Source organism: Chinchilla lanigera, unplaced genomic scaffold (assembly GCF_000276665.1).
Source record: "Chinchilla lanigera isolate Chin_1 unplaced genomic scaffold, ChiLan1.0 scaffold00006, whole genome shotgun sequence".
NCBI lineage: Eukaryota > Metazoa > Chordata > Mammalia > Rodentia > Chinchillidae > Chinchilla > Chinchilla lanigera.
Window position 1 is genome coordinate 31,172,127 of NW_004955407.1, and position 24,041 is coordinate 31,196,167.

General features: G+C 52.0%; 2 protein-coding genes and 1 long non-coding RNA gene across 3 annotated transcripts in view; 2 read left to right on the top strand and 1 right to left on the bottom strand.

Annotated features, from left to right (window-relative positions):
• The window catches only part of Tiam1 (T-cell lymphoma invasion and metastasis 1), a 373,652-nt gene extending 367,358 nt beyond the window's left edge, over positions 1–6,294 (bottom strand). The window contains exon 1 of the mRNA XM_005375657.2: positions 6,168–6,294. The gene's annotated coding sequence lies outside the window, so the exon portion shown is untranslated. The remainder of the gene's footprint in view (positions 1–6,167) is intronic.
• LOC106146943 (collagen alpha-1(I) chain-like) lies at positions 5,423–7,528 on the top strand. Its single transcript, XM_013506027.1, has 4 exons — positions 5,423–5,501; positions 5,579–6,624; positions 6,722–7,170; positions 7,444–7,528. Exons 1-4 carry the CDS (start codon positions 5,423–5,425, stop codon positions 7,526–7,528), a joined length of 1,659 nt encoding a protein of 552 aa, XP_013361481.1.
• A 9,798-nt stretch (positions 7,529–17,326) lies between these two features.
• Positions 17,327–21,289, top strand: LOC106147014. Its single transcript, XR_001231712.1, has 3 exons — positions 17,327–17,533; positions 20,081–20,142; positions 20,980–21,289. It is a non-coding gene; the product is annotated as an uncharacterized LOC106147014 (long non-coding RNA).
• Positions 21,290–24,041: the final 2,752 nt, after the last annotated feature.

Consider the following 24,041-nt stretch of genomic DNA (forward strand, 5'->3'; position numbering starts at 1 on the left):
GCAGGAGGGTTGCAAATTCAAACCCAGCCTGGGAATCTTACAGACCTTGCTAAGTGCCTCAAAATAAAAAATTAGAAAAGGACTGGGAAGGTCGGTCAGTGTGAAGGTCCTAGGTTCCAATCCAGTGCCGCCAAAAAAAATTTTTAAAAAAGGAGAGAGATCTGGAGATCTGTACCCTGGGATCTGAGCAGGCCTGGGAAGGGCACGCCTTGGGCTGCAATTCTCCCCAAGGCCCGGGAGGCCCCCAGCTCCACCCAGGGAGGGGGCACCCCCATCTGCTGCTGCACACCTCCGCAGGGAAAAGCCCCGGACCCAAGCCCGGCCTGCCCCCACCCGGAGCGGGCTTTGGGCGCAGGGAGCAGAGCAGGAAGCCGGCCTGACCTGTGTTTACCCGGCTGGGAAGGCCAGCGGGGCAGGGCAGGGCAGGGAGGTGGGCAGGGAGGTGGACGGCGCCTCCACAGGTGCTTTCCAAACGCAGGTCCCCCCTCCCCCCAGGATATCAGGGTTGCACTGGGACCTCGCATCTGGGTTTTCTCAGGACGAGCAACCGGATCTCGGAGCAAATGGATCTTTGCCGCCCGTCGCCCCTGCATCCGCGACCAACCCAGGCCCGGGCTCCATAACCGGGCACCCTGGGCCTCCCTTCCCGCCGGTGTTCCAAGACGCCGGCACCCCGCAGCCGGTACCGCTCGGACACCTGTACAGACTGCTTTCTCCTCTGCAGCAGACCTAGGCCCAGGAAGCGAGGAACAGTACCTAATTCTATGGGGCGGGAGGCAGCTGGGCGGTAGAGCACTCTGCAGCACGCTGAGGCCTGAGCTCCAGCCCCAGCCCGCATGAAGAAGAGTCTGGGACAGTTATAACGTGAACTTTAACAGAAGTTATTTTCATTTTCATTTCATGAACTGTGTATCCACGGAATTGTCTTTTTCTTTGGGGGGAATTTTCCATTTAATATTTTCAGACCACAAATATTTATATTATTATCTCCTTTAATATTTTCAGGATAAATGGAACCGAGAAACTGTGGATAAGGAGACACAGCTACACTAATCCTTCAATTCTTAATAAAACGATGCTCTAGTTTTAGTTTTTTGAGGCGTCTCCATACTGATTTCCACAGAGGTTGTACTAGTTTACACTTCCACCAACAAATCTTGGAGACAACCTACAGGTCCGTCAACAGACAGATGGATAAAGAAAATGTGGCACAATACCTATATACAATGGAGTACTACTCTGCCATAAAGAAGGACAAGCTTGAGTCATCCATAGGACATGGATGCACCTTGAGGCCATAATGTTACATGGAATAAACCACACAAGCTCAAACACTGCGTGGTTTCTCTTATATGAGAAACCCAGAATAAAGTTAAACAGCAGAAGAAGAGATAGATAATAGAAAGTAGAGCTTTCTCAAGGTGGAAGATCAAAAGCTGGAAGAGGCGGAGAAAACGGAAAAGATGAAGAAAAGGAATTGGGATGTGCTATGCATGTGGACCAACTCCACCAAGAATGCAAATGTTAGTACAGCGAGCACACACCAACAGCAGATGGGAGGAAAGGAAGAAAAGACATGCTCTGGGGGCAGAAACTGGAACAAACAATACGGTTTTGGGTTTGGGGTTATTATTTTTAAACCAAAAACACCTTTCTCTTTCTTTCCCCTTCATGAATTCAGCATGGTCCCAGAACCCAGAGTAGAGGCACCCTGCTGTAATCCCAACACTCTGGGAGGATGAGACAGCAGGATGACACACACCCCGGCTCAGCCTGGGCAGCCCAGGGAAACGCTTTCTCAAAAATTAAAAAAAAATAATAAAATAAAAACCGTACTTGTAAATAAGTAAATAAAATGATCTGGCCCAGAATGCATGAAGTACTTTTCATATCGCATTCTGGTGTCGCTAGGCTTTGCAATGCTGCCCGCCCCATCCCACCGCGACCCCACCCAACAGTCCCTGCAGACAGCTTCCGGGCAGGAGCCCAGCTCAAAGCTCTGAGGCCAAGGCTGTGCTGCTCGGAAGGAGCCTTCCTCACGGCGCCCAGGAACCATCGCTCCCTCTCTGGCCTGCCCCGGCTGCCCACAGCTGACGGGACCCGCTCTCAGAGCTCAGATCCCGCGGGGTGCTCCCCAAGTCCCCACTTTGCCACCTTAAAGGAACCCAGATTCCCTCTTTCTGGGCAGCACACGTGGTCCCTGAGCTCTGCCTCCAAGAGGAAAAGGGGCGCACCTCAAAGATCGGCCCCCCCCAGCTCCACCAGCACTGCAGGGCTCTCCCCTGTCCACACCTACCGCCGGGTCCTCGTGAATTTCTTAATGAGGTCCCGGGAGGCCGCAAGAACAAGGAAAGTCTTGTGCCGCAGGGTGTGGAGGAGGTGCCTGAGGACGGAAAGTCTGCCGGCTAATACCGCTCACCTTTTTACACTAGGACATTGTTCAGCTGTTGAAACACTGCTGTTGGCTGAAGACTGCTTTATTTCTGAGTGCCTCCTTTATTTCTCTTTCACTTTTTCAAGTAAGTGACTTAGCCTGCAATGGTGATGAGGCAATTTTCTTTTTCTCCTTGACACAGAAATTATACAAAACCAAATGTTAGCCAGGTGGTGCGTGCCACAGTGGTGCACGTCTGTCATCCCAGCACTCGGGAAGCTGAGGCAGGAGGATGGTGGCCAGTTCAAGGCCAGCCTGGGCTTCATAGAGAGACCCTGTCTCAAAACAGCAAAAACAGATAAATAAAAGAAAGGCCAATTAACACGGCTATGCTAAAAGGTTTGTCCCTTGACAATACATGCACCACACAAACAGCAAAACTGTTTTTCAAACAGTCCAAAGGATCGCTCATTCCCGCCCGCTGTCCAGAGGACACATCTCATCCGGGCTCCTCACCCTCCTCCCTTGCGCTCCTCAGACCTCCAGCGCCCGCGGCCGCGCCTCACTTCCGGCCAAGGAGTACATGCGATGCCTACTCTGCTCTTTCCCCATTTGGGAAATACAGGCTCGCATGAAACTCTTTTTTTCCGTTGTTGTAAATTGAACCGAGCACCTTGGCACACAAGGCAAGCAATGCACCATGGCGCCACATCCCCAGCCCTTTAATTTTTTTTTTTTAAAGAACAAGCTCACTTAGTTGCCCAGGCTGGCCTCGAACTTGGGATCTTCCTGCCTCAACCTCCTGAATAGCCAGGATTAAAGGCACACACCACACTGCTCGGTGTGCTGCACACTTTTTACAATGGTGACACCGCCCCACCCCCGACACATGCTTCTCCTGCAGTCAGGGGCTCCTGGCAGGAACCTGGAGAGCCGGGAACGAGTTACTCGCCGGAATGAGTTACTCGCAACTCATTGGCCGTCAGCAATGCTTCAGAGGAAGGGTTTACCAGCCAGGTGCCCTAGAAAGACTGGGTCCCTCGACCAGCGACCCAGAGCGGCAGGAATCCTGCAGCGGGACACAAGACCAGAGCTGCTTTTCCTTTCTGGCTTGGAGCGGGAGGGGGAAGCGAGAACTCAGAGGCAAAGGAGAGGAGGTCTTTGTCCCCGCTCTTTGGATGAGCATTAGAGTGTAGTTAAATTGTCAGCTAATGAGATTTCCTAACCACTTGCTCCCTTTTAAGTTTAGATCCCCAGGGGATCGGATCCGCAGACAGCAGCAGGGGGGAGAGAGACCTTCAGCATCCCTAGGGCCAGAGAATTCCCCCAGACAAGTGCAGGAGAGATTGGAATCATTTCTGCGAGTAAAACTTTTATCACATTCATTAACTGCTAACAATCGTGCTACCGACCTGCAGATTTCTGCAAGCCCCGGACAGACTGCAAGCCGCGCCTGGTTTTTGTTTATTTGTTGCTTGTTTGGGCTGGCAGAGCCCTCCGAGGTCCATATATGCAGAAGGGTGTGCTGTTCGACCCAGCTCAATAATTTGTCCCAGCGGGCAAAAGGGTGTTAAAACAGGAAGCGTTTCTGTAATAATAGCTTGAGATTGTGTGTGGTTTTTTAACTATCTCACGACGGGTTGTTACTGTTTTGCTCTTGAGTTTTTCAATATGATACCGGCTTTTCCTTCTGCCTAATGGAAATCAGCAGTACAGGGCGAGACTGGGGCAAAACCAAGTCAAAACACACTGACAGCATTTTGAACATACTCAATGAAATCAGTTCTCTCCTACCTTCCTGCTTCGTCAACGGCTTCCTCCTTACGTTTACTTCCCCTCTGTTCAAAGATAATTACTTAGCAACTTCGATGTTTACCGCTCAAAGTCACCCTCTCTTGCAAACTCTACTTCCAGGCACAATAGAGCCCATTCTGGAACCCAGAGATCTAGCAAACTTGTGCTGCTAAACTTTGGCCTAGGAAGTGTCGCCTCCCCGCCTGCAGACAGCTCTTCCTTCAAACCGCCCTCCTCCCGGGGTAATCACTCCGCAGAGCTGCCATTGGTTCACCGGCGACCGCTGCCCACCTGGACGGGTTCCTCCGCCTCCAAGCCCAGATCTGAGCCTCACAGAGTCTGAAGGAAGAAGGAAGAAGAAACAGCTCAAACCTAATGGAAATTCAAACACATAAAAAGGAGCTGCAGGCGATTAGATAAGTATAATTACGTCTAAGGCCAAGTCAGACAAGCCCTGTTTGCAGCTAGGAACTGCAGTCCCCGGCGTCTTTCCAAAGGGGAGCTGAAAGCGTGGAGAATGCGGAAAAGGGGGGCCACTGGGGCCATTCTAACACAGGCTGAACATGACCCAGTGTTTTATATGTGACCGATCCCGTGCTGTGCAATTAATTTATATTGTCCTTTAGTTCTCCTCCACCCGCTCCAAGATACTCATTAGCCCCACTTTACAGGCACACAAACTGAGACTCGGGGAGACTGGCTCGACCAGGATCGCCTAGCTCGCGAACTACACCCAGCAGGTTCTGGAACCTAGTCTGTCTGACCTCAGGCATAGCCTCTCCAAGGGTGCGCCGGTCAGCCGGCCCGTAACCCGATCCGGACCGCTAGGGCTCCAGGGCGCCGCACTTCTGCTGCGCGGGGCCGCGTGGGTACCACGGGAGCAAGCGCGGATTCGCAGCGTCCCAAGGGCTCCCACGCGTCCTTCAAAATCTGCCAACACGCAGGAAGAAACGGGCTGCAAGTCAGGCTGACCTGGCGGAAGACCGGAGGCTGCCTCTGGAAGGGGACGAAGGTGGCCCGGTCAGCTCCCCGACGGCGGCCACCCGCTGGGGGCCCGGGGCGCAGGGACCCGAGTGCTCGGGGCGTGGCGGGGGCTGGGCGCACGGGCGCGGAGTTGGCTGCTTCTCCCCGAAGCATCTGGCCCCAGGCCGAGGAAGGGGGCGTCACCCGCCGGCGCACACCAACTTCTCCCCACTTGGCGGAGGCAGCAGACAGAGGCCGGGCCGGGGGAGTGCGGCGCGCGGCTCTCGCCCAATGGCGAGGTCTGTAAACAAAAGCGAGCCCCACGCGGGTCCCCGGCCGGGTGCGGAGCAGCAGCAGACCAGCAGCGCTGGCGAGAGGGCGAGGCAGAGACGGGAGCCGACGCGAGGAGCCCCGCTATCCCTCCATTCATTGTCTGCACAACCTTAGGATTTCGCTTCCAGTGCCCGCTCCCGGGCCCTCCGCGCGTCCCCAGCCCCGGGTACCCGCTCCAGGCTCTCCAGCCGGGGCGCCCGGCCCGGAGCGCCGCACGGATGGCCAAGGTGAGCGCCCCGCCGCTCTGCAGAAAAGCCAGGCCCGTGAGTGCCCGAGACAGCCCCGAGATGCACACACAGACACACGCACGGCGCGCGCGCGCCCTCCCTGAAGTTGATTTAAAAATCCGCCGACAGATGCACAGCGATGCCTCCGCCGCAGGTCAGCGCCGACCTCCGGGTGACGCCTGGGCACTGTCATCGGGCGCCGGGCACCAGGGCCCCGCGCACTCGCCTCCTCCTGGGCACTCCTCCTCGCGAGGGATCCTTCTCGTGCCTTCCTCTCCCAGATCCCCCATTCCCAAGTGTGTGCGCACGAAAACAATACGCAGAGAGCCAGACCAGGGGGAGCTAGGACCCGCCGGGAGCCCCAGGGTGCGGGAGACGGGGTCAGGACGTGCCCGGCACGGGCGCACGGCTCCGGGCATCCCATCCCCATCCCTCGGGGCAGCTCGGCCCGGCCCTGCCCGGCCCGCGGGACTCACCTGGGACGTTCGTCCCGGATCCCCGGGCCCGCGCCGGGCACAATGCGGGATCGCCGGGCCCCTGGGGCTGCGGGCTCCGAAGCGATCTCCGCGCTGCAGAGCTGCGCGCCCGACGGCGGCGGCGCAGATCTGCCCGGCCGCGCTCCGAGCCGCTCCCCCGCAGCCAATGGGAGCTGTCACGGCGCCGCCACCGGAGGCCTTGGGGGCGGAGCCGCGGGAGCCCGTGGGAAACCAAGCTCCGATTGGATCGCCTGACAATCGCTCCGCCTCCGACCAGCCAATCAGAGACGGCGGAGACGGGAGCGGGGCGTTCGGAGTTGGGCTGGAGAGTCACAACAGCCGCACTCCGGGTTCCCGCGCTGCATCCCGGCCCGCGTCCGCGGCTAGGAGGAGGCTGGCGCCGCGCGCTCCGCAGGACGCCCTCAGGCTCCGGGGGCGCAGCCTCGAGAGACGGCGGGCATGCAGTGGAGGCGCAGGGGCCGGGGAACGGCGAGGGAGCCCCTAACAAAGCAGCCGGAGGCGGGCCGAGCGGCCTCCGCCTACGCCTGTCATAGGTCCGCCAAGCTGCCTGTCAACTGTCCGAGGCGGAGGTGGCCAATGACGTGCGGCGCAGGAGTCGGAGTTGGCGCGCGCGCGCGGTTCGGCGTCGGTGGGATTGGTCGGAGGCGAAGGCTTCTCCTGCTGCCGGAGGCGGGGAGCGGGCCGAGGCGGCGGGAGCCGGGGCGTCGTACCTGCCGCACGTGGTCGGCTGGAGCCCCGCAGCCGGCTCGGAGGGGCCGCGGGAAGTTTTTAAGAGAGAAAAAAAAGAGTCCCAACGCGGCCCCTCTGCGTGGATGCCCGGGGAGGTTAGAGGGGCGCGCGAGGACCCGGTTCCGAGCCTGCGGGGAGCCCGCGTCCCTCCCGGGCCGGAGCTCGCCCTCGCGCGGAGAACCCCGGACACCCCGGGCGCCGCAGAGGCGGGGCTGGAGCGCGCTGCGTCGGACGGGGAGGACTGCTCCCCGGGGTTATTTTGTTTAAAAAAAAAAAATCAAAGGAATTGCCTAGGCCCTAGCAGGTAAACCTAAAATGGAGAAGTAAAAGCCATCACCTCCCAAATCCATCCGTCCACCCATCCTCTCACCTCAGTTCCATCAAAGGCGTCCCATGCTCTTCCTGCCCCGGGCCTGGCCCCCCAAATCCTGTTGTCCACTTGGTAAAATGATCCTCTAAACAGAAGTAGGGGAAGGGGAAAATCCCTTGCTCTCTATTCTGTGCCTCTTCGCTCTCCCCACGACAGATTCAGCCCACCAAGCCCCTCGCCGGGCCAGCGTGGCTGGCAGGGCACCGGGCCCCGGGGCAGCAGGGCCTTGCAGGGCTCCTGAGTGCAGCACCTGCACCCAGACCCTGAGGAACCTCCTGTCCCGCCACCCCGTGCCTCCCGCGGTCGCTGAAACTGCAAGTTCACCACGTTCCTGCCCCGAGCACAGCACTCCTCCCAGCTACAATGTTATCTTCACTGCTGTGGATCAGGACTTGGCACATTTTGCTCAAAATGCTTTAAAATCTTTAATGGATTATAGAGGAGCTAGAATTGCACACAAGAGCTTTAAAGATTACAAGTGCTGCTGGGCGCTGTGGCCCACGCCTATAACCCCCAGCCCCTGGTAAAGCTGAGGCAGGAAGATTGCAAATTCCTGACCAGCCTGGGCAACTTGGCAAGACTCTGTCTAAAAATATAAACGGCTGAGGATGCAGCTCAAGGGTACTGCACACTGGGCCCGATCCAAAGTACTAACAAAGGAAAAAGCTATTTGTAGTGCCTCTAAAGCATCAGTTAAAAAAATAATGCTTAGCTGTTTATGTGATAAGTTCACTGGGATCCATCACAGGTGTCCCAGGGGCCTTTCTGGGTCAAATCCAAAAACTTTTTCAGAAGACAACCCTTCAGAAACCAGCTTTAAGCCAGTATTTTGCACAAGCTTCTCCATGAAGATCTTCAATCAGGGAAAAGAGCAATTTCTTGGGCTATTGGGAGCCACCATCTTGGAAAAATGCAAGTGTGTGCATATAGATGAAATAAGCACGTTTGGAAATGAGTGGAGGGTTTTGATTTTGTTTTTTGGTACCGGGAATCAAACTCACGACCTCGCGCTTGCCAGGCAGGCGCTGTGCCACTGAGCTATATCCCTGGCCCCTGTTTTTTGAACTGGAGATTGAACCAGGGCCTTCGCAGTGAGCGACATTGCCAGCAGTTTTTATTTTTTTATTTTGAGACGGGGGTCTCATTCAGTTGCCCCAGCTGTGTTCAGTTTTACAGGCTTTCGACTTCCCAGGTCAGTCAGTGGGAGCTCTGAGGGGTCAGCTTACTTGGCAAGTGTTACCTCTGGAGCAGACAGACCAGAGGGCAGTAGCCCTCAGGTAGGGCCCGGAACCCAGAGGCAACTGCAGGTTTTTCTGGGTGCTGGTTCCGGAACCCCCAGGGTACCCAAATCTCTGGATGATGAAGCTCCCTTCACCCTTTTTGTACTCAGAATGGAACCCAGGGGCTATCTCTCACTGAGCTACATCCTCAGGCCTTTTTATTTTGAGACAAGGTCTCTCTAAATTGCCTCCGTGGGACTCTAACTTGTGATCCTCCTGCCTCAGCCTCCCTCAGTGCTGGGATTACAGGCATACACCGCTGGGCACAGTTTAAATCCCTTTTATCAAATGGCATAGTGTTTGTACCTTATCCATGGAATGCTCATAACAACGCAGTATAAATGCCATTTAGTTGCACTGGTTAGGAAATAATGACAAGAGGTAAGTGTGTGCGTGTCCAGTACAAACACAGTCTTTCTTTTTAAATACTTTTCATCTCGGGCTGGCTGGATCTGAGGATGTGGAGGGCTGACTGCATGTCACTCGTAGAAAACTTCCCCTACGCTGCCTCTGCAGTCTCCACTGCTCATGTCTGTGTGCAAGATGTTTATGTGCCTAGCAAGCATTATTTACTGCCACCATGTGCTAAGTACTCTTTTAAGCACAGTGCTAATATTAACTCACTTATCCTCATACCAAGCCTGTGAGGTAGGCATTCTTACCCTCTCAATTATATAGCTGGAGAAACTGAGGCATGGGAGTCTGAAGCAATTTATACTGAATTACAGCTTGAAAGTCACAGGGCTTAAAAGCATGACACCCTGGCTCCAGAGTCTGTGTCTAAGCATTGCCAAATGTGCTTCTGAACACTCTTACAAAGCTTTTTAACTGGGTGTGGTGGTACATGCCTATAATCCCAGTGCTCAGGGAGGCTGAGGCAGGAGGATCCTAAGTTTGAGCCCAGTCTGGGCAATTTAGCAAGACCCTGTCTAAAAATTTAAAAAGGGCTAAGGACATAGCTCAGTGCAATAGGCCCTAGGTTCAATCCCCAATACTGCAGAAAGAAAAAAAAAAAAAAATGTGAAAACCAGTTTATAGGCAATAAATGGCTTAGCCCACTATGGGGACACCAAGATGTGCCCACACCAGGCAGATGATCTTTACAATTCAAGCTTCACAACCTACCAGCTACAGAGCCTTGCGCAGGTTACTAATCTCTCTTGAGCCTTCGTTCTTGCTTTCTAAAATAGGGGTAATAACACCTAACCCATAAGAATGCCAGGAGAATTAAAAAGAGGTCACGCACAGCTCAGAGGAGGAACTCCTAAGTGTCAGCTATTAACTAAATTAACCCACTTCCCTCATCACGGTTGCATCATCTTTAAAAATAAGATACTAACCTTTCAATCCGCGGTTGAGGAACCTCACTGTGTGGCAACAGTGTAGCCCGGAAAGCCGGGAGGAGATGGAGAGAAACATCACGTCCTCTCTGGCCCGCCTTTAGTCTTCCCTGCACCCCGCCTGCATCCACACGCCAGGACCCTGCCCTTTCAACTGCGTCCGCTGTGACCCCACAGGCGCGATGTGGCCAGCGGGGCGGACTGAGTTAGGCCGATCCAGGGTTTGCGTCTGTTTTCCGTGCTCGCAGACCTGAAAAGCACTTATGCGTCAGGGCTGTCTCTTGCCTCCGACCTGAGGCTGTGTTGCTGCTCCCCACTGTGGTGAAGAGAACAGGCCATTTCGATTAAAAATACAGACAAGTGCCATCTGGCAGAGTACCCGGCCATCTCGCCCCCCAGGGCACTGTTGACATCTAAAGAGAACGTGGAACTGAGATGAAGGGGAAAAATAGAGGGATCCAAGGCAGACTCAGAGGTTCGGGCAGGAGAGGGGCAGAAGCTCCCCCTCCAGGGCAGGACCCCAGCTTCAACCGGAAGTCAGTGTGTTTCTGAGGCCTCACCAGAGTCACAGCTAAGTCACAACGCACGGCCTTGCCGGATGGGGACACCACGATGAGCCCGCCCTGGGCACCGCGCCTCACCCCTGCTCTGAGCTACCACGCTAGCGGCTGCCTCCTGAGAGCAGGCCGTGGGCTCTGATCCACCGCTGTGTCCCAGGGTCTGGTTCAACGCCTAAGGGCTCGGCGAGTGCTGCTAGGATGAATGCAGCTGAGCCTACTGCCCGCCCTCCAAGAAGCCGGGCGCTCAGTTATTTTCTTCTGTCATTAACTTGTGCTGCCCTCTTTGAAGGAGGGACAGGAGACGGCCTGTGAAGAACCTCTCCCGCAAGGCAGTGTTTGTGTACCTTTGTCTCTGCTGTGCTTTCCGTATAGATTTTCCCCTTTGAAACTCAATTTGGTTCTCAGTGTAACGGTTTTGAGGGGTTGTGTGTGGCGGCGCACGCCTGTAATCCCAGCACTTGGGAGGCTGAGGCGGGAGGATAGCAGTGAGTTTGAGGCCACGCTGCGCTACACAGTGAGTTCAAGGACAGCCTGGACTACATAGTGAGACCCTGTCTCAAAAAATTTTATAGAAGTGGGGAGGGAGGGTAGGCCATAGAGCATTGCCTTCATAAATGGATGCAGATCTCAAGAAATTGGGTTAATTTAGTGGGGGGTAATACTGGAGCTCAAACCCATGGGTACTCTACCACTTAGTGACACCCTCAATCCCCTCCCCACTTTTTAAATTTTATTTTGAGAGCATAGAGAATTTTGCTAATTTGTGATCCTCCTGTCAGCCTCCAGAGTAGCTGATATTACAGGCATACACCACCACACCACTTTTTTTTATTTTAAGACAGGGTCTCATTAAGATGCCCAGATTGGTCTTAAAAATTAGGATCCTCCTGCCTCAGCCTTCCAAGTAGCTGGGACTACAGGTGTGCGCCACTACACCCACCCAGCAAGGGTCCGGGTCAGTGACCAGCACTCTCCTTGGGACCGGCCTCGTCACTGCGGACGCTGCAGCGGCCAGCCCGCGGGTCTTCCTGCACGTGCGCATCTTCCTCCTGCTTTTCCACCGCACTGTGACACAGCACAAGGCCCTGGCCATGCGTAGTCACCCCGCCTAAGACTTCCAGCCTCTGGGACGGTGCGCTGAATAAATCTGTGTCCTTCATACATCACCCAGGCTCAGGAAGCAGGCCAAGAGGTCCCCAACTACCTCTGAGCTCCTTACGGCGTAGGCGTCCCTCTCTCAGAGCATGCGCAGTGGATGTGTCCAATAAATATCGCTCTCGTAGGAATCCACTGGGAGCGAGGTGAGAGTTTGGCTTCCCAAAGCAACACTCCGTCGTTTTGCCCTGATTCATCCTTAATCTCACGCCAAGACCCTTGCGCCCCATTAATCTGCACCAAGAATGACTAGGCAGAACCCAGGCTCAAAGGCAGACTGAGAAAATTCTAGTGAGTTAAACCTTCCTGGCTGGTACCTCTGGGTCCTTTTTTTACCCTTCTGAGGTTTTCTCTAGCCAACTGGCCAGCTCACCAGTGAAAGGCGAAGCCATGACAGTGCCCAGGACAGCAGGCTCCGAGGAGGTGGGAGGCCCATCTGAAGATCGGGAAACCATTCCCCGGGGTGCGGCTCTTTTCTGAGGCCCGGCACTGGGAGGCTTCTCGGGGTATTCTGAGAAACGGCTCAGAGAACCCTGGCCGTGGTGTTCCCGAGAAGCACCTCCCTTTGAAATGACACAAACTGGTTAATTTGTAAATATTATGGAATGGCACAGATGCTGGATGATAACTATATTGCTTCGTTGAAAGTGCAATGCTTTTTAAAATTTCTTTTTTTTTTTTTTTTTTGGCCAGGTGTGGTAGTGCAATCCCAGCACTCAGGAGGCTGAGGCAGGAGGATCGTTGCGAATTCGAGACCAGCCTGGGCTACAAAGTGAGCTCAAGGCCAGCCTGAACTGCATAGCGAGACCCTGTCTCAAAAAGACAAAAATAAAGAACATTTCTTTAAACTGTCTGATAGGAAAAAGGAGGGAATAAAATAAAAAGACACAAGTCAATGCCCCAGCATTTGCAACAGAACCTCTGATCCTACCCAGCTCCTGAGCTCAGTCGCCCTCCTTCCCTACCGCCATATTGGTTCCTCTCTCTCTGTCCTCTCCTCTCTCCTCCCATACCCAGGACCGGCTCTTGGCTGTGTGACTATGCGGCCCCAAAGGGCTGCAGGCTCAAAGGTCCCCACACTTGGCTCAATGCTCTGCTCTGGCTATCTTGAATTTTTTAACTTTTCAACAAGCGTTCCCTATTTTCATTTTTCCCTGGGCTCCACAAATCACATAGTCCATCCAACCCACATCCCTTCCAGCCCAAGCATCTATCTTATCCCCAGTTTCTTTGACCCCCAGTTTGTACTTTTCACCCAATTATTTAATTTTTCATACAATATATTGAGAACAGCACCCAATATATGTCCATGAAGGCGCTCAATGTAAATTCAACATATTGTTTGTCCTTTGCATGCTACAAATGATGCAAAGCCAGGCGTGGTGTGGAGAAATGTCCTTGAATATTTGGAGATCCAGTGCAGCAAGGAACATTTAGCCCATGAGGAGACATATCTAGATATTCTCACCAAGGAACTATGACAAGAAAAGCAAGGTCAACACAAGGGCCATGAAAAGTCCAGCAGGGTACAAGTGTTCTTGTCCTGTGATGATTCACTTTATGCCTAAAGTTGGGACCAGGGTGGGGCCGGGGTAGCCAGACATTTGGTGGAACATTACTATGGATGTGTTTAGGGGTCACTGGGTGGGACTGATATTCGAATTGGACTGAGTGAAGCGAATGGCCCTCCCTAGTTTGGGTGGGCCTCAGGTGATCAGCTGAAGGCCTGCATAGAACACACGTACTCACTCCTGTAAGCAAGAAGGAACCCTCCTGCCTACCAGGCACGGAGCCGGGAAAGGGTCTTCTTTCTTTTCCTGCTTTCAGACTTGAATTGCTACATTAATTCTTGAGTCTCAAGCCTGCCAGCACACACACACTGGAATTTACACCATCAGCGCCCCTGGCTGTCAGGCCTTTGGACACAGACTAGGACAATGCCGTTGGCCTTGTGAGGCTACCAGCTTGCCAACTTCAGGTCTCGGAACCATGACACGAGCCAGTTTTCCTTAATAAGCCTTTTCTGTTGGTCTGTTCCTTGGGGGAAGCTGGCACATTCTGGTCGTTTTCCCCAGAACGATTCCTGAGTCCTCTTCCGCCTTGTTCCTCTGCATGGGATTCATGGGCCAGCACTACCGGCCTCACTGGCATCAGAAACGCATGCTCTCAGGCCCCACTGCACATACGCTGAGTCTGACCCTGTATCTCACCAGATCCCAGATGACTCATCTGCATATCAGATGTGAGAAGCACATCATTCCCTCTGAAACTGCAAAACCACCTGGGAGGAATAACAATATTAAAAATAGTTGGGTGTGGTGTCACCCAACTATAATCCCAGCACTCAGGAGGCTGAGGCAGGAGGATTACTGCAAGTTCGAGGTCAGCCTGAGCTACACAGTCAGCACAAGACCAGGCTGAATTACAAGAAGAGACCTTGTCTCTAATTAATTAATTAATTTAACTAATTAAGAATAAATGCTCATTGAGCCAGGTGTGGTAGCGCACACCTGTAATCCCAGCACTCAGGAGGCTGAGGCAGGAGGATTACCATGAGTTCAAGGCCAGCTTGGGCTATACAGGGAGTTCAAGATCCACTTCAACTGCATAGCGAGACCCTGTCTCAAAAAAACAAAAATAAATAAATAATAAATGCTCATGGGCTGGAGTGTAGCTCTGTGGCTCATGCTTAGCATGCACAAGGCCTTGAGTTCAATCCTCAGAACCAAAGATAAGTGATTAGTTTAATTAAAGAAATAAATGCTTGGTAAAAGAACTTTGGGGTTTTTTTGCTTGCTTGTTTGTTGAGAAAGGGTCTGGCTTTGTAGTTCAGGCTGGCCAGACTGCCTTCCAACTCACAGCAGTCTTCCTGCATCAGCCTACTGAGTGCTGGGATTACAGGCATGAACCACCACGCCTGGCAAGAAGGAAGCATTACCTTTTTTTCTTCCCCAGCACTGGGGACTGAATTGAACACGGAGCCCGCTCATGCCAGGCAAGTGCTCCACCACTGAGCTTCATTCCCAGCAAGAATTCCTTTAATCGGAGCTTTCTTATCTGAGGACACCGGAAGGGGATAAAGGGGGCCTTGAAAAGTAAGGAATTAAGAGGCCAAGAAATTCTCTGAGCCACGATAAACCCTCAGTTGTGGAAAACAGCTCGGGAAAGCCCCACTACGCAAACTCGCCTGCCCACCCAACGCAAATACATCCCCGCAGCCCGGCCAAGCCGAGAAGGCTGCCTTTCGCTGGGCTCAGCAGCGCCTCCTCCCTGCAGTTCACTTCTCCGGAGTTTATTTTGTTTTTTCTGGACTGGCAGTTTGTGGAGAATCTCCGCTTGGCTGCGAACGGGCTCTGAGCGACAGCAACACTTCTGCGGAATTGGCAGGGACCATGCTGCAGAATATTTCAGAAACTTCAAAGCAAGAGGACAAACAAACAACCAAACACACACACACACACACACACACACACACACACACACACACACAAACTGCACACACGTTTTTGAGAGCTAGGAATCAAAAGTAATTACTGGGAATGCATTAGGGTCTGCAAAACAAAACCAAGTTGGGTTGGATCTTTCAGCTTCTGTTCACTCCAGCCTGATTTTTTGGGTTGTTTGTTTGTCTGTTGAAGCAGGGTCTCACTATGCAGTTCAGGCTGACATTGAGCTCACCGTGTAGCCCAGGCTGGCCTCGAACTCACAGCCATCCTCCTGCCTCAGCCTCCTGAGTGCTGGCATTACAGGTGTGAGCCACCACTCCCGGCTTCCAGCCTGATTAATTCATGCATAAGGGCAAAAACGAAAGCTCCTCTTGCAGCAAGCTGTGGGGCTTGCACTGGTGGTGTGCTTCTGAGACTGTCGCCCCAGCCTCCTCTTCACTTGTCACACACAGGCCGAGGCTCTGGCCACCTGGACAGTTGAGGGGTGGAAACGGCCTCCTCGCCCACCTCTTCCTGCTCTGGGCAGGGTGAGGCGCATGCGCGCACCCGCCACGCCATGCGCCTGCGCTCTGTTCTACAGACCCCGAGGGCTGGAGGGCTGCCATGCACACAGCTCAGTGCAGGCCGCTGGGACATTGGTGCAGTGGGGCCGAGGAAAGCAGCTGCCCTTCCTAGGATGCTGCGACAGCAACATTTAATCGCTGTCTGTGTGGAGTTGTTGCAGGTTACACTTTCTCTCTCTCTCTCTCTCTCTCTGTCTCTCTCTCTGCCTGAGTGCTGGCATTACAGGACAGTGCTCTCTAGACAAACAGTAAAGGAAAAAAAGCCTAGTGATTAAAAGCAAAGATTCTGCCCTCAGCCAGACCTTTCCTCTGTTCCTTACTGGCTGTGTGACCCTGGGCAAGTTACCTAGCGTCTCTGTGCCTCACTGGCCTTGTCTGTAACATGAGGTGCATACTTACGTCCTTTACAAGGATGGCATGCGGATTGATCGGGCTGATGAGTGGAGAGGTCAGAAGAATACATAGCCTGCCCAGGATGGTGGTGCCGGCCTGTAATCCCAGCACTCAGGAGGCTGAGACAGAAAGGTCGCACAAAGCTTGGGCTACATAGTGAGTTCAAAGCTAGTCTAAGCTACATAGTAAGACCCTGACTCAGAAAAAAACAAAAACAAAAAAACCACGGCTCGAGTTAGAAACACCATTGGCCCCTGAATGATCTACAGAAAGCCAGAATCACTCCCCCTCCTTTCTTTTTCGTGTGTGTGTGTCTCTCGGGGTGTAGGGGGGTACTGGGAATTGAACCCTGGGCACTCTACCACTGAGCTACATCACCAGCCTTTTTTTTTCTTCTGAGACAGAGTCTCACTACGTTGCCCAGGCTGGTCTGGAATTCGTGATCCCCCTTCCTCAGCCTCCACAGGAGCTGGGGTTACCAGCACATGCCACCCCCTCGGGCTAGAATCACCTTTAAAAGACTCCCAGGGCACCCTTTAGATGGCACCCTAGAGGCCCCAAACGCTCATGAACTCGTCCTGTGCACGGTGTCATCCTATCCACTCTACCACATTCCCCAAACAAGAACAAACAAGTCCCTGACCTCACCTTTTTTTTTCCCAAGCAAGTTCCTGGCCTCATTATCTACGCAGGCATGCGCAGGCTGGAAAAACAGGAGGCAGCTTTGACTGAACCTGGTTTTTGTCCTTTGTCTAATAAATGCCCAAGCTGTACCTAGGCACCACCTGCCTGCTCCAGCCCTGTGCTATACCCCATCTGCAGAGGGCCAGGGGATTTCAAACTGGCCCTTCCACCCACTGCCTCTGAAAAGTCCTTCACTAGGAACATAATGACCTCTGGTCACCGCCAATCCAACCCCTTTGCCTTCCCGAAATGCACACCCTCCCTGTCCCCAGGAACAACCCAGGCTCACCAAGCAGTGTCTTTCTCTCTTCGGCCCTCTGCCTGGATCATCACTTTCCATCCAAGTTCCCCTCTGCCCAGGGTGACACTGTTCATCCTATGGCCAGGCCAGACCTTCGCCTCCTCTGAGGTACCCTCTTGCTCCTCCCCGGTTGCTGAGCACGGATGAGACATCACTTTGTACACTTTTAACTCAGCTTTTCATAGAATAGCATATCAGCTTTCCAAAATGCACCTTGCACTGTCCATTTAAAAGATAAAGAGAGACTAGGTCATGTACCCCAGGACGACTCACTCCCCAAGACTGTATCTGCAATTTTTTGTCCGGCCCAACTCACAAGCAGAAGCCATCCCCTCACCGCTGTCCCACTCAGAGGTGGCCCAGGCAGCGCAGCCTGCGACTCTCGGTGCATTGTGTTGGAGGGAACCCGGGAGCTCCTTGACTCCAGCTTCAAGTTCTCCAGCCCAGGGCAGCTCCTGAAAGAAGCAGCTCAATCCAGTTTGTTGGACTAAAGATGCTGGACACAGTGCAGGAGTGGCTCTCAGGTAGAAGGCCTGCCTCATTACTTTGTACTTTTGTAAAATGTTTTAAGTCCTTAGCTGACACAATAATTGTACTTGCTTACGGGGTACAACGTAATTTTTAAAACATGTATACAATGTCCAGAGAGTAGAGCCACATAACTGGTATAACCATCACCTCAAACTCTTATTTCTTTGCATTGGGAACATTAAAAACCCTACCAGCTATTTGAAGTATGCCCCATTAGTTACTGTCAGCCACGGGCTCCTTGCTGTGCTGTAGAACATCAGAAGTTACGTTTCTTCTCAAACTGCACCTCTGTACCTGGTAACCCTCTTCTCCCTCACCCTTCCCAGCTTCCGGTGACCAGTTTTTTACTCCTTTTTTAAAAAAAATTAAAGTCAATGCATTGTTATTTAAGGAACTTTATATTTAATTCCTTCCATTCCTATCCAGGTTACTGTACTGAGGCTCTTGGTCTCGATGACACCCTTTTTATAGAACTGAAGCTTAATCCAGTCGTTTTATGTGCCTGACTGTAATTCCTTTCTTTGGGCATTTAGCTGTACTTGAATTAGGGACACATTGATGACAACTTCAAAGTTCCTGGGATTTTAAACCAAAATACCTTCCAGCAATGTACTTTAGGATCTTAGAATTTTTGGGGTTTTTTTTTTGTTTTTGTTTTTGTTTTTTTGTTTTTTTTCTGGTACGGGGAATCAAACTCACAACCTTGTGCTTGCCAGGCAGGCGCTGTGCCGCTGAGCTAAATCCCCAGCCCCGGATCTTAGAATTTGAATTGTATAGACAGTGCTTGGTGTTGGAGTATGATCTAGTTGCTAGAATATTACTCATTCATTATTCATTTCTAACTCTGAAAGTCAGCATTGCTCTGTCTATATTTCACTCTTGAGCAAAGTGTTGCAGGTGTCATTGTCACCACAGGGACACACTCACTATGACAGAGGCATCGCCTGTGTCTCAGTGTAGCCACACTGACCAATTTTGGACACCAGTCAACAGTGCCCACTCTTATCTAGGGTGAGGCTGCCATTCTACTCTTCTGCAAAATCGACTCTTTTGGTTCCTACATGACTTCATCCTTTCACTACGGGTAAATAATATTCCATTGTATGACACATGTTATGGTTTATATCTGAGATGTCCCATAAGTGGCTCATGTGTGTGGAATGTGACTGGACCTACGCTCATCAGTAGATCCATCCACGGATGAGCTCCCTACTGAATGCGCTGTTAAGAGGCGGGAAGTGGTTGGAGGTGGGCACCGGAGATGGGACCTGCAAGGGTGTTTTCTTGTTGCCAGCCACTGCCATAGCTTTCTGCTTCCTGGCTGCCATGGTCTGAGCACCTTTTCCCTTTGCCCAGGGCTTCACCTTAGAGCCAGACAACCATGGACTGAAACCAAGGGTCAAAATAAGCCTCTCTTCCTTTAAGTGATGGGTGTCACCTACTGTGTCCCAGCAAGGAGGAAAGATGTGACTAAGACACCTTGCCTCCTGTACTCACTCACCTAGGCTGATTCCAGAGCGCAGCTGTTGTGAACACTGTCACACAAAAACACAGGTGCTAGCGCTGTTCTGCATGCTAATTTCATTTTTTTTGCATGTTATTGGGTTAGCAATATCCATTAGTTATCGTGGGCTGATCAGATCTGCAATCTCCTAAAGGAGTGTACTGAGAAGGCTAAATAAAAGAGGCAAATGGAATGATTTCAGGGCTCCAGGAGGATCAAAGCCCTCTCACAGAATTCGAGATTCTCTCAGGGACAAGACCAAGACCTTCTCTGGGTGGCCCATATTTATTTAGTTATTAGAAGAATGGAGGGGAATACTCAAGAAGGGTGGAACCACTAAAGACTTCTCCAAGGAAGGTATTAAGTTAATCCACTCAGGAGTGAGATGCCTGAGGCTGCAGTCTTTATCTTGTTGAGGTTGGATCCAGGTGTCCTTGGCTGTGACCTTGTCTTATCCTTTGAGACGCCCCAGTTTCACCCACCATTACAGGCCTCAGTAGGGATCAGTGACTCAGAGAGGTTCACTTACTATGAGTCCACCACCCATCTCCAGACAAAGAGCCTTGGACAGACTCACAAGTAAATATGAAAAGCCCATGTTAATTTAAGTCCTGCTCAGGGCTGCTTCGTAGTGGTCTCCATCAGCATACATACCCAGAATGGGATAGCTGGCTCATAAGGTAGAGTAGATCTATTTCTAGTTTTTTGGGGAAGGTAGATCACTCTTTTCCATGATGGTTGTACTAATTTTTTTTTTTTTTTTGTCTTTTTTGAGACAGGGTTTCACTATGCAGTTCAGGCTGGCCTTGAGCTCATTTTGTAGCCCAGGCTGGTCTCCAACTCAGTGATCCTCCTGCCTCAGCCTCCTGAGTGCTAGGATTACAGGTGTGCACCACCATGCCCAGCAGTTGTGCTAATTTATATTCCTAACGAGAGCATATGAGTTTCCCCTTCTCAGCAGTCTTGCCAGCATTTGACTTCCTTATATAATAAGTGCACCTCATTTCCTGTCCTGACCCTGTCTTCCTCTTTCCAGGGGTGATTTCTGGCTTCTTTCATGTATGCAAGATTCTCATCTTCAAAACTCTTCTGTAGGAGGTAAGTAGACAGTTTGGGTCTCCCCTCAAGGACCACATATGGGAGTCTCGGGCCCCAGGGAGATGCTACTGGGAAGCAGTGAAACGTTCAGGTGTGGGGCCCAGTGAGAGGTCTTTGGGTCATCATCCAGAGAAGCATAATGGAACCTCTGTCTCTTCCTTTCCTCCTTTCGTTGCTTCCTGGCCACGAGGTGAGCAGTTTTGCCCCACGTGGTCCCACCAAGATGTGCCAGCTCATCACAGGCCCAACAACAAGGGCCCTGACCACCCACACACGAGCCAAAACAAACCTTTGCCTTTGTGAGTGGCTTATCTCGGTACATGCTATAGCAGTGAAAAGCTGATGAATGCGGTAGTGAATGCACAATGATTAGAGATGCACTGACTTAGCAAACACTTAAAACCCCCGCTCTGTACAACGTAACACACTGCAGCCGCAAGGAAGAGGGCAACGCAAAGACAGGCAAGCCCAGTTTCCCCAGGCTTCAGACAGGCACAGTGCAGGAGGCAGGGCTGCGGGCTGACCTGGAAAGGTGCATCTCCCTCCCTGGCTTCTCCCTTGTCTCTCTGCTTCCTGTCTGCCGTGACTGAGCAGCTCTCTTCCGCCAGGCCCTTCTGCCATGTTCTTCCCGCCTTAGGGCCGGCAAGGCAACGGAAGATGTGAGCCAAAACGAATTTCTCCCTCACTTGTATCAGCGCTGAGGAAAGTGGCTAAGATCTCCTCAAGGGTTTAAGTTTGACTTGGACTTTTTAAGTGCTGAGTTTCTTTGCAAGGGCTGGCAGAGCAAACTACCATAGTTATTGGATGGCTTAAACAACAACATCGATTTCCTCACAGGTTTGGGGGCTGGAAGTCCAAGATCAAGGTGCCAGCTGGTTTGGAGTCTCTGGAGGCCCCTCTCCTGGGCTGGCGGACGACTGCCTTTCCTGAGGGCCACACTTACTCTTCTTAGGAGGACACCAGTCAGGTTGAATTGGGACACACCGAAAAACCCTTGCTTTCACTCAGTCACCCTTTCCTGTCTCTCAGTACAGCCCTGTGCCAGGGACTACAGTTTCAATTCACAGATTTTGAAGGGTCAGAGTTCAGCCTGTGGCTGGTACCCACCTACTAAGTCATCCACACATGTGAGAAATAAACACCCCAGCCAAACTCTTGAAACTGGGCAGATGACTTCTTCCCATTGTGCTGTGACTGTCTTCTCAGCTGAGTAGCTGGTTGTTGAGTTGAATTGAACCCTTTGGTCAGCTAGCACAGAGAAAAAATGTACTCGATCCTCAAAAGCGTTTGTTCTCCTCTTTGGGAAAAGAAGGGAGGAAATCCCATCCCTGGGATTTCTAAGTACTTCTTTTAAAATTCCATGAGTAAAGAAAAATGATGGTTATATAATACCAGTACCAAAAAACGAAGTCATAGCTGGGCATGGCAGTGTGTGCTGGTAATCCCAGCACTTTGCGAGGCTGAGGCAGGAAGGTCACAGGTCTGAGCCCAGTCTAGGCAACTCAGCAACTTAGTGAGACCCTGTCTCAAAATAAAAACTAAAAGGGCCTGGAGATGCAGCTCAGTGGCAGATGCCCTGGGTTCAATCCCTAGTACTGACAAGGAAAAGAGTGAGGCATTTTTTGCTCAATGGTGGCTCCCGTGGTGCAGGTTTGCACATTAATAAATGTGTGTGCTTCTTCCCTACTGGGAGAGCGGGGCTGGCCCAGGAAGGGCAGGAGCCCTGGGAGCGTCAAGGTTGGGACCCCCTGAGCTCAGGGAAGGGCCCTTTCTGCTGTCCACCACACATCTCCCCAGATACTGAGTCTGCAGCTCGGCTCCCACCCCTAGGGGCCCTCCCTCAGTAGCTGTGGTTTTCATTCCTTTCGGTTTGGTAGCAACTTTTTTTTCTCCCCACTGAAACAGTTGTTGCTTTCATCCCCTCAAAACCTGTGGTCTGTAAAAAGCGACTTCCCAGTCCTTGGTAGTGCAAATTGTTTCCTTGATGGGTCAAACCCCAAGTTTCTAACCTATAAACTGGTAACTGACAACATAGCGCAGCACAGACACTCAGACGATTTTCCCGTATTTATGTCTCACTCCTACGAAATTTCCGTGGCCAGCTGGTAGAAACAGAAAAGATGTGTAACCGAAGTTTTTTCTCATTCACAACTCCAGGACAGCGCCGGATTAGACACAAAGAGTTTGTGCATTATATAAGAGTTTACGCATCGTAGCTTTTTTCTTTTAGGCAGAATCTCACTCTGTAGCCCTGGATGGCCTCAAACTCACGGTTATCCTACTGCCTCAGCCTCCAGAATACGGGGATTACAGGCATGCACCACCATATCCAGCTCCATAATTAATTTTTAACATCCAGCTAACAAAGGTCAAGGACAAAATAATCTCTATTTTTAAAAAATTCTGAGCCAGGGGGTTTTTAGCTTAGTGACACAAACACCTGCCTCACAAGTGCAAGGTCCTCAGTTCAATTCCTAGCACCAAAAAATAATTCCATGTAATCAGTGTGTACACAAAGCAGGGCTAATAGGTGAATTGACTGAACAACTGATTGGTTCGTTGCTGTGCTGGGGATGAAATCCAGGATCTTCCATGCACTAAACAAGCACCGACCACTAAATCACACTCCCTGTCCACGTGTGAGAAGGTTTGTTGATGTCATTTTTCAAATTTTTATCTCCGGGTTAAAATACTAATGCGATTAGGAAACCATCCCCATCAAATATGACTACTAGGTTGGCCCCCCTCACTGAAATGTACAGAAAGGATAGCAGAGCTGAGTCTCACAGATCAAGTTCCGGGGGGCAGAGGCTGAGGTGAAGATCTGCATGCAGGGGAGAGGAAGTGACATAAGTAGTCATTTTTTGCTGCTATAGCAACATACCTGAGGCTGCATATTGTGTAAAGAAAAGAGGTTTACTCAACCCACGGTTTGGAAGGGTGTAAGTGCAGGATCTCTCAGTCTCCCCATTCCACCTCTGGTGAGGGCCTCCCGGCTTCACCACAACATGAATGAGAAGCAGAAGGAGGAAGAGCCGTGTGCAGAAGAGGCGTGTCGGGGAGGAAGGTCACTTGATAACAGCCCATTGCCCCGATGACGACCCACTGCGGTGAGAACTAACTAGGGTCCCACGAGATCTCTCTTAGTCCTTTCTGAGGGCAGCAGGCCGATGCCCTGACCAAGCTGTCCTGGATGCCACTCCTTAACGGTCCCACCAAGAATCACCAGGCTTCCAGCACACAGCCTCTGGGTCACTCACACTCAAAGATGTGGCCAGAGGGAGGGCAGAGAGCAGAGGGAGAGACACCGGGCCACAGTCACCTCCGCGAGGCCTCAGCCACCCCATGGGCTGCTCCCAAGCTGGCCACCCCTGAGAGGAAGCGGCCTCCCAGCCCCAGGGGGCCCCTGAGTAAGGGATGAGTCTGGGCTTCCTGAGGGGATCCTGTTTCCAAGGTATGTTGGTTTGGGGCTTATTTTGCAAGGGGAACAACATAATACAGGACACATACTTTATATGATTATTTATAAGTCACCCAAAGAACAGTATACAAAAGAGTGCAGGGAATCTGTCCACACACTAAAACCAAGGAATCCAGCTGAGGGCCTGGATCCCACAACAATGTCCTACATGAGTTGAGCTGAATACCCAGAGTTCATAACAGTGCCTCCCACGAGTCCAACTGGACGCCCAGAGCCCATGACAACATCTCATGCAGGCCTGTTTCATGGATCTGCTGGGAAGGCCCAAAGGTCAGTGGTGGAATCTACAAAGTCTGTGCCAGCAGGATGAAGGACCTGAGCTAGCAGGCTGAGGGATCTGCACTGGAGCCAGAAAGTGATGCTCGGAAGAACCAGAGCTCCCCTAAAAGGTACCACAGCCATCGTCGGCAACAGTGAG

What these genes read in the sequence shown, in the direction of transcription:
- LOC106146943 (XM_013506027.1), top strand. Translation starts at nt 5,423, where the DNA reads ATGGCGAGGTCTGTAAACAAAAGCGAGCCCCACGCGGGTCCCCGGCCG. An exon ending in GCAGCAGACCAGCAGCGCTG is followed by an intron (nt 5,502 to 5,578) that starts GCGAGAGGGCGA and finishes GCACAACCTTAG; the next exon opens with GATTTCGCTTCCAGTGCCCG. An exon ending in GGGGAGGACTGCTCCCCGGG is followed by an intron (nt 7,171 to 7,443) that starts GTTATTTTGTTT and finishes TCCCCACGACAG; the next exon opens with ATTCAGCCCACCAAGCCCCT.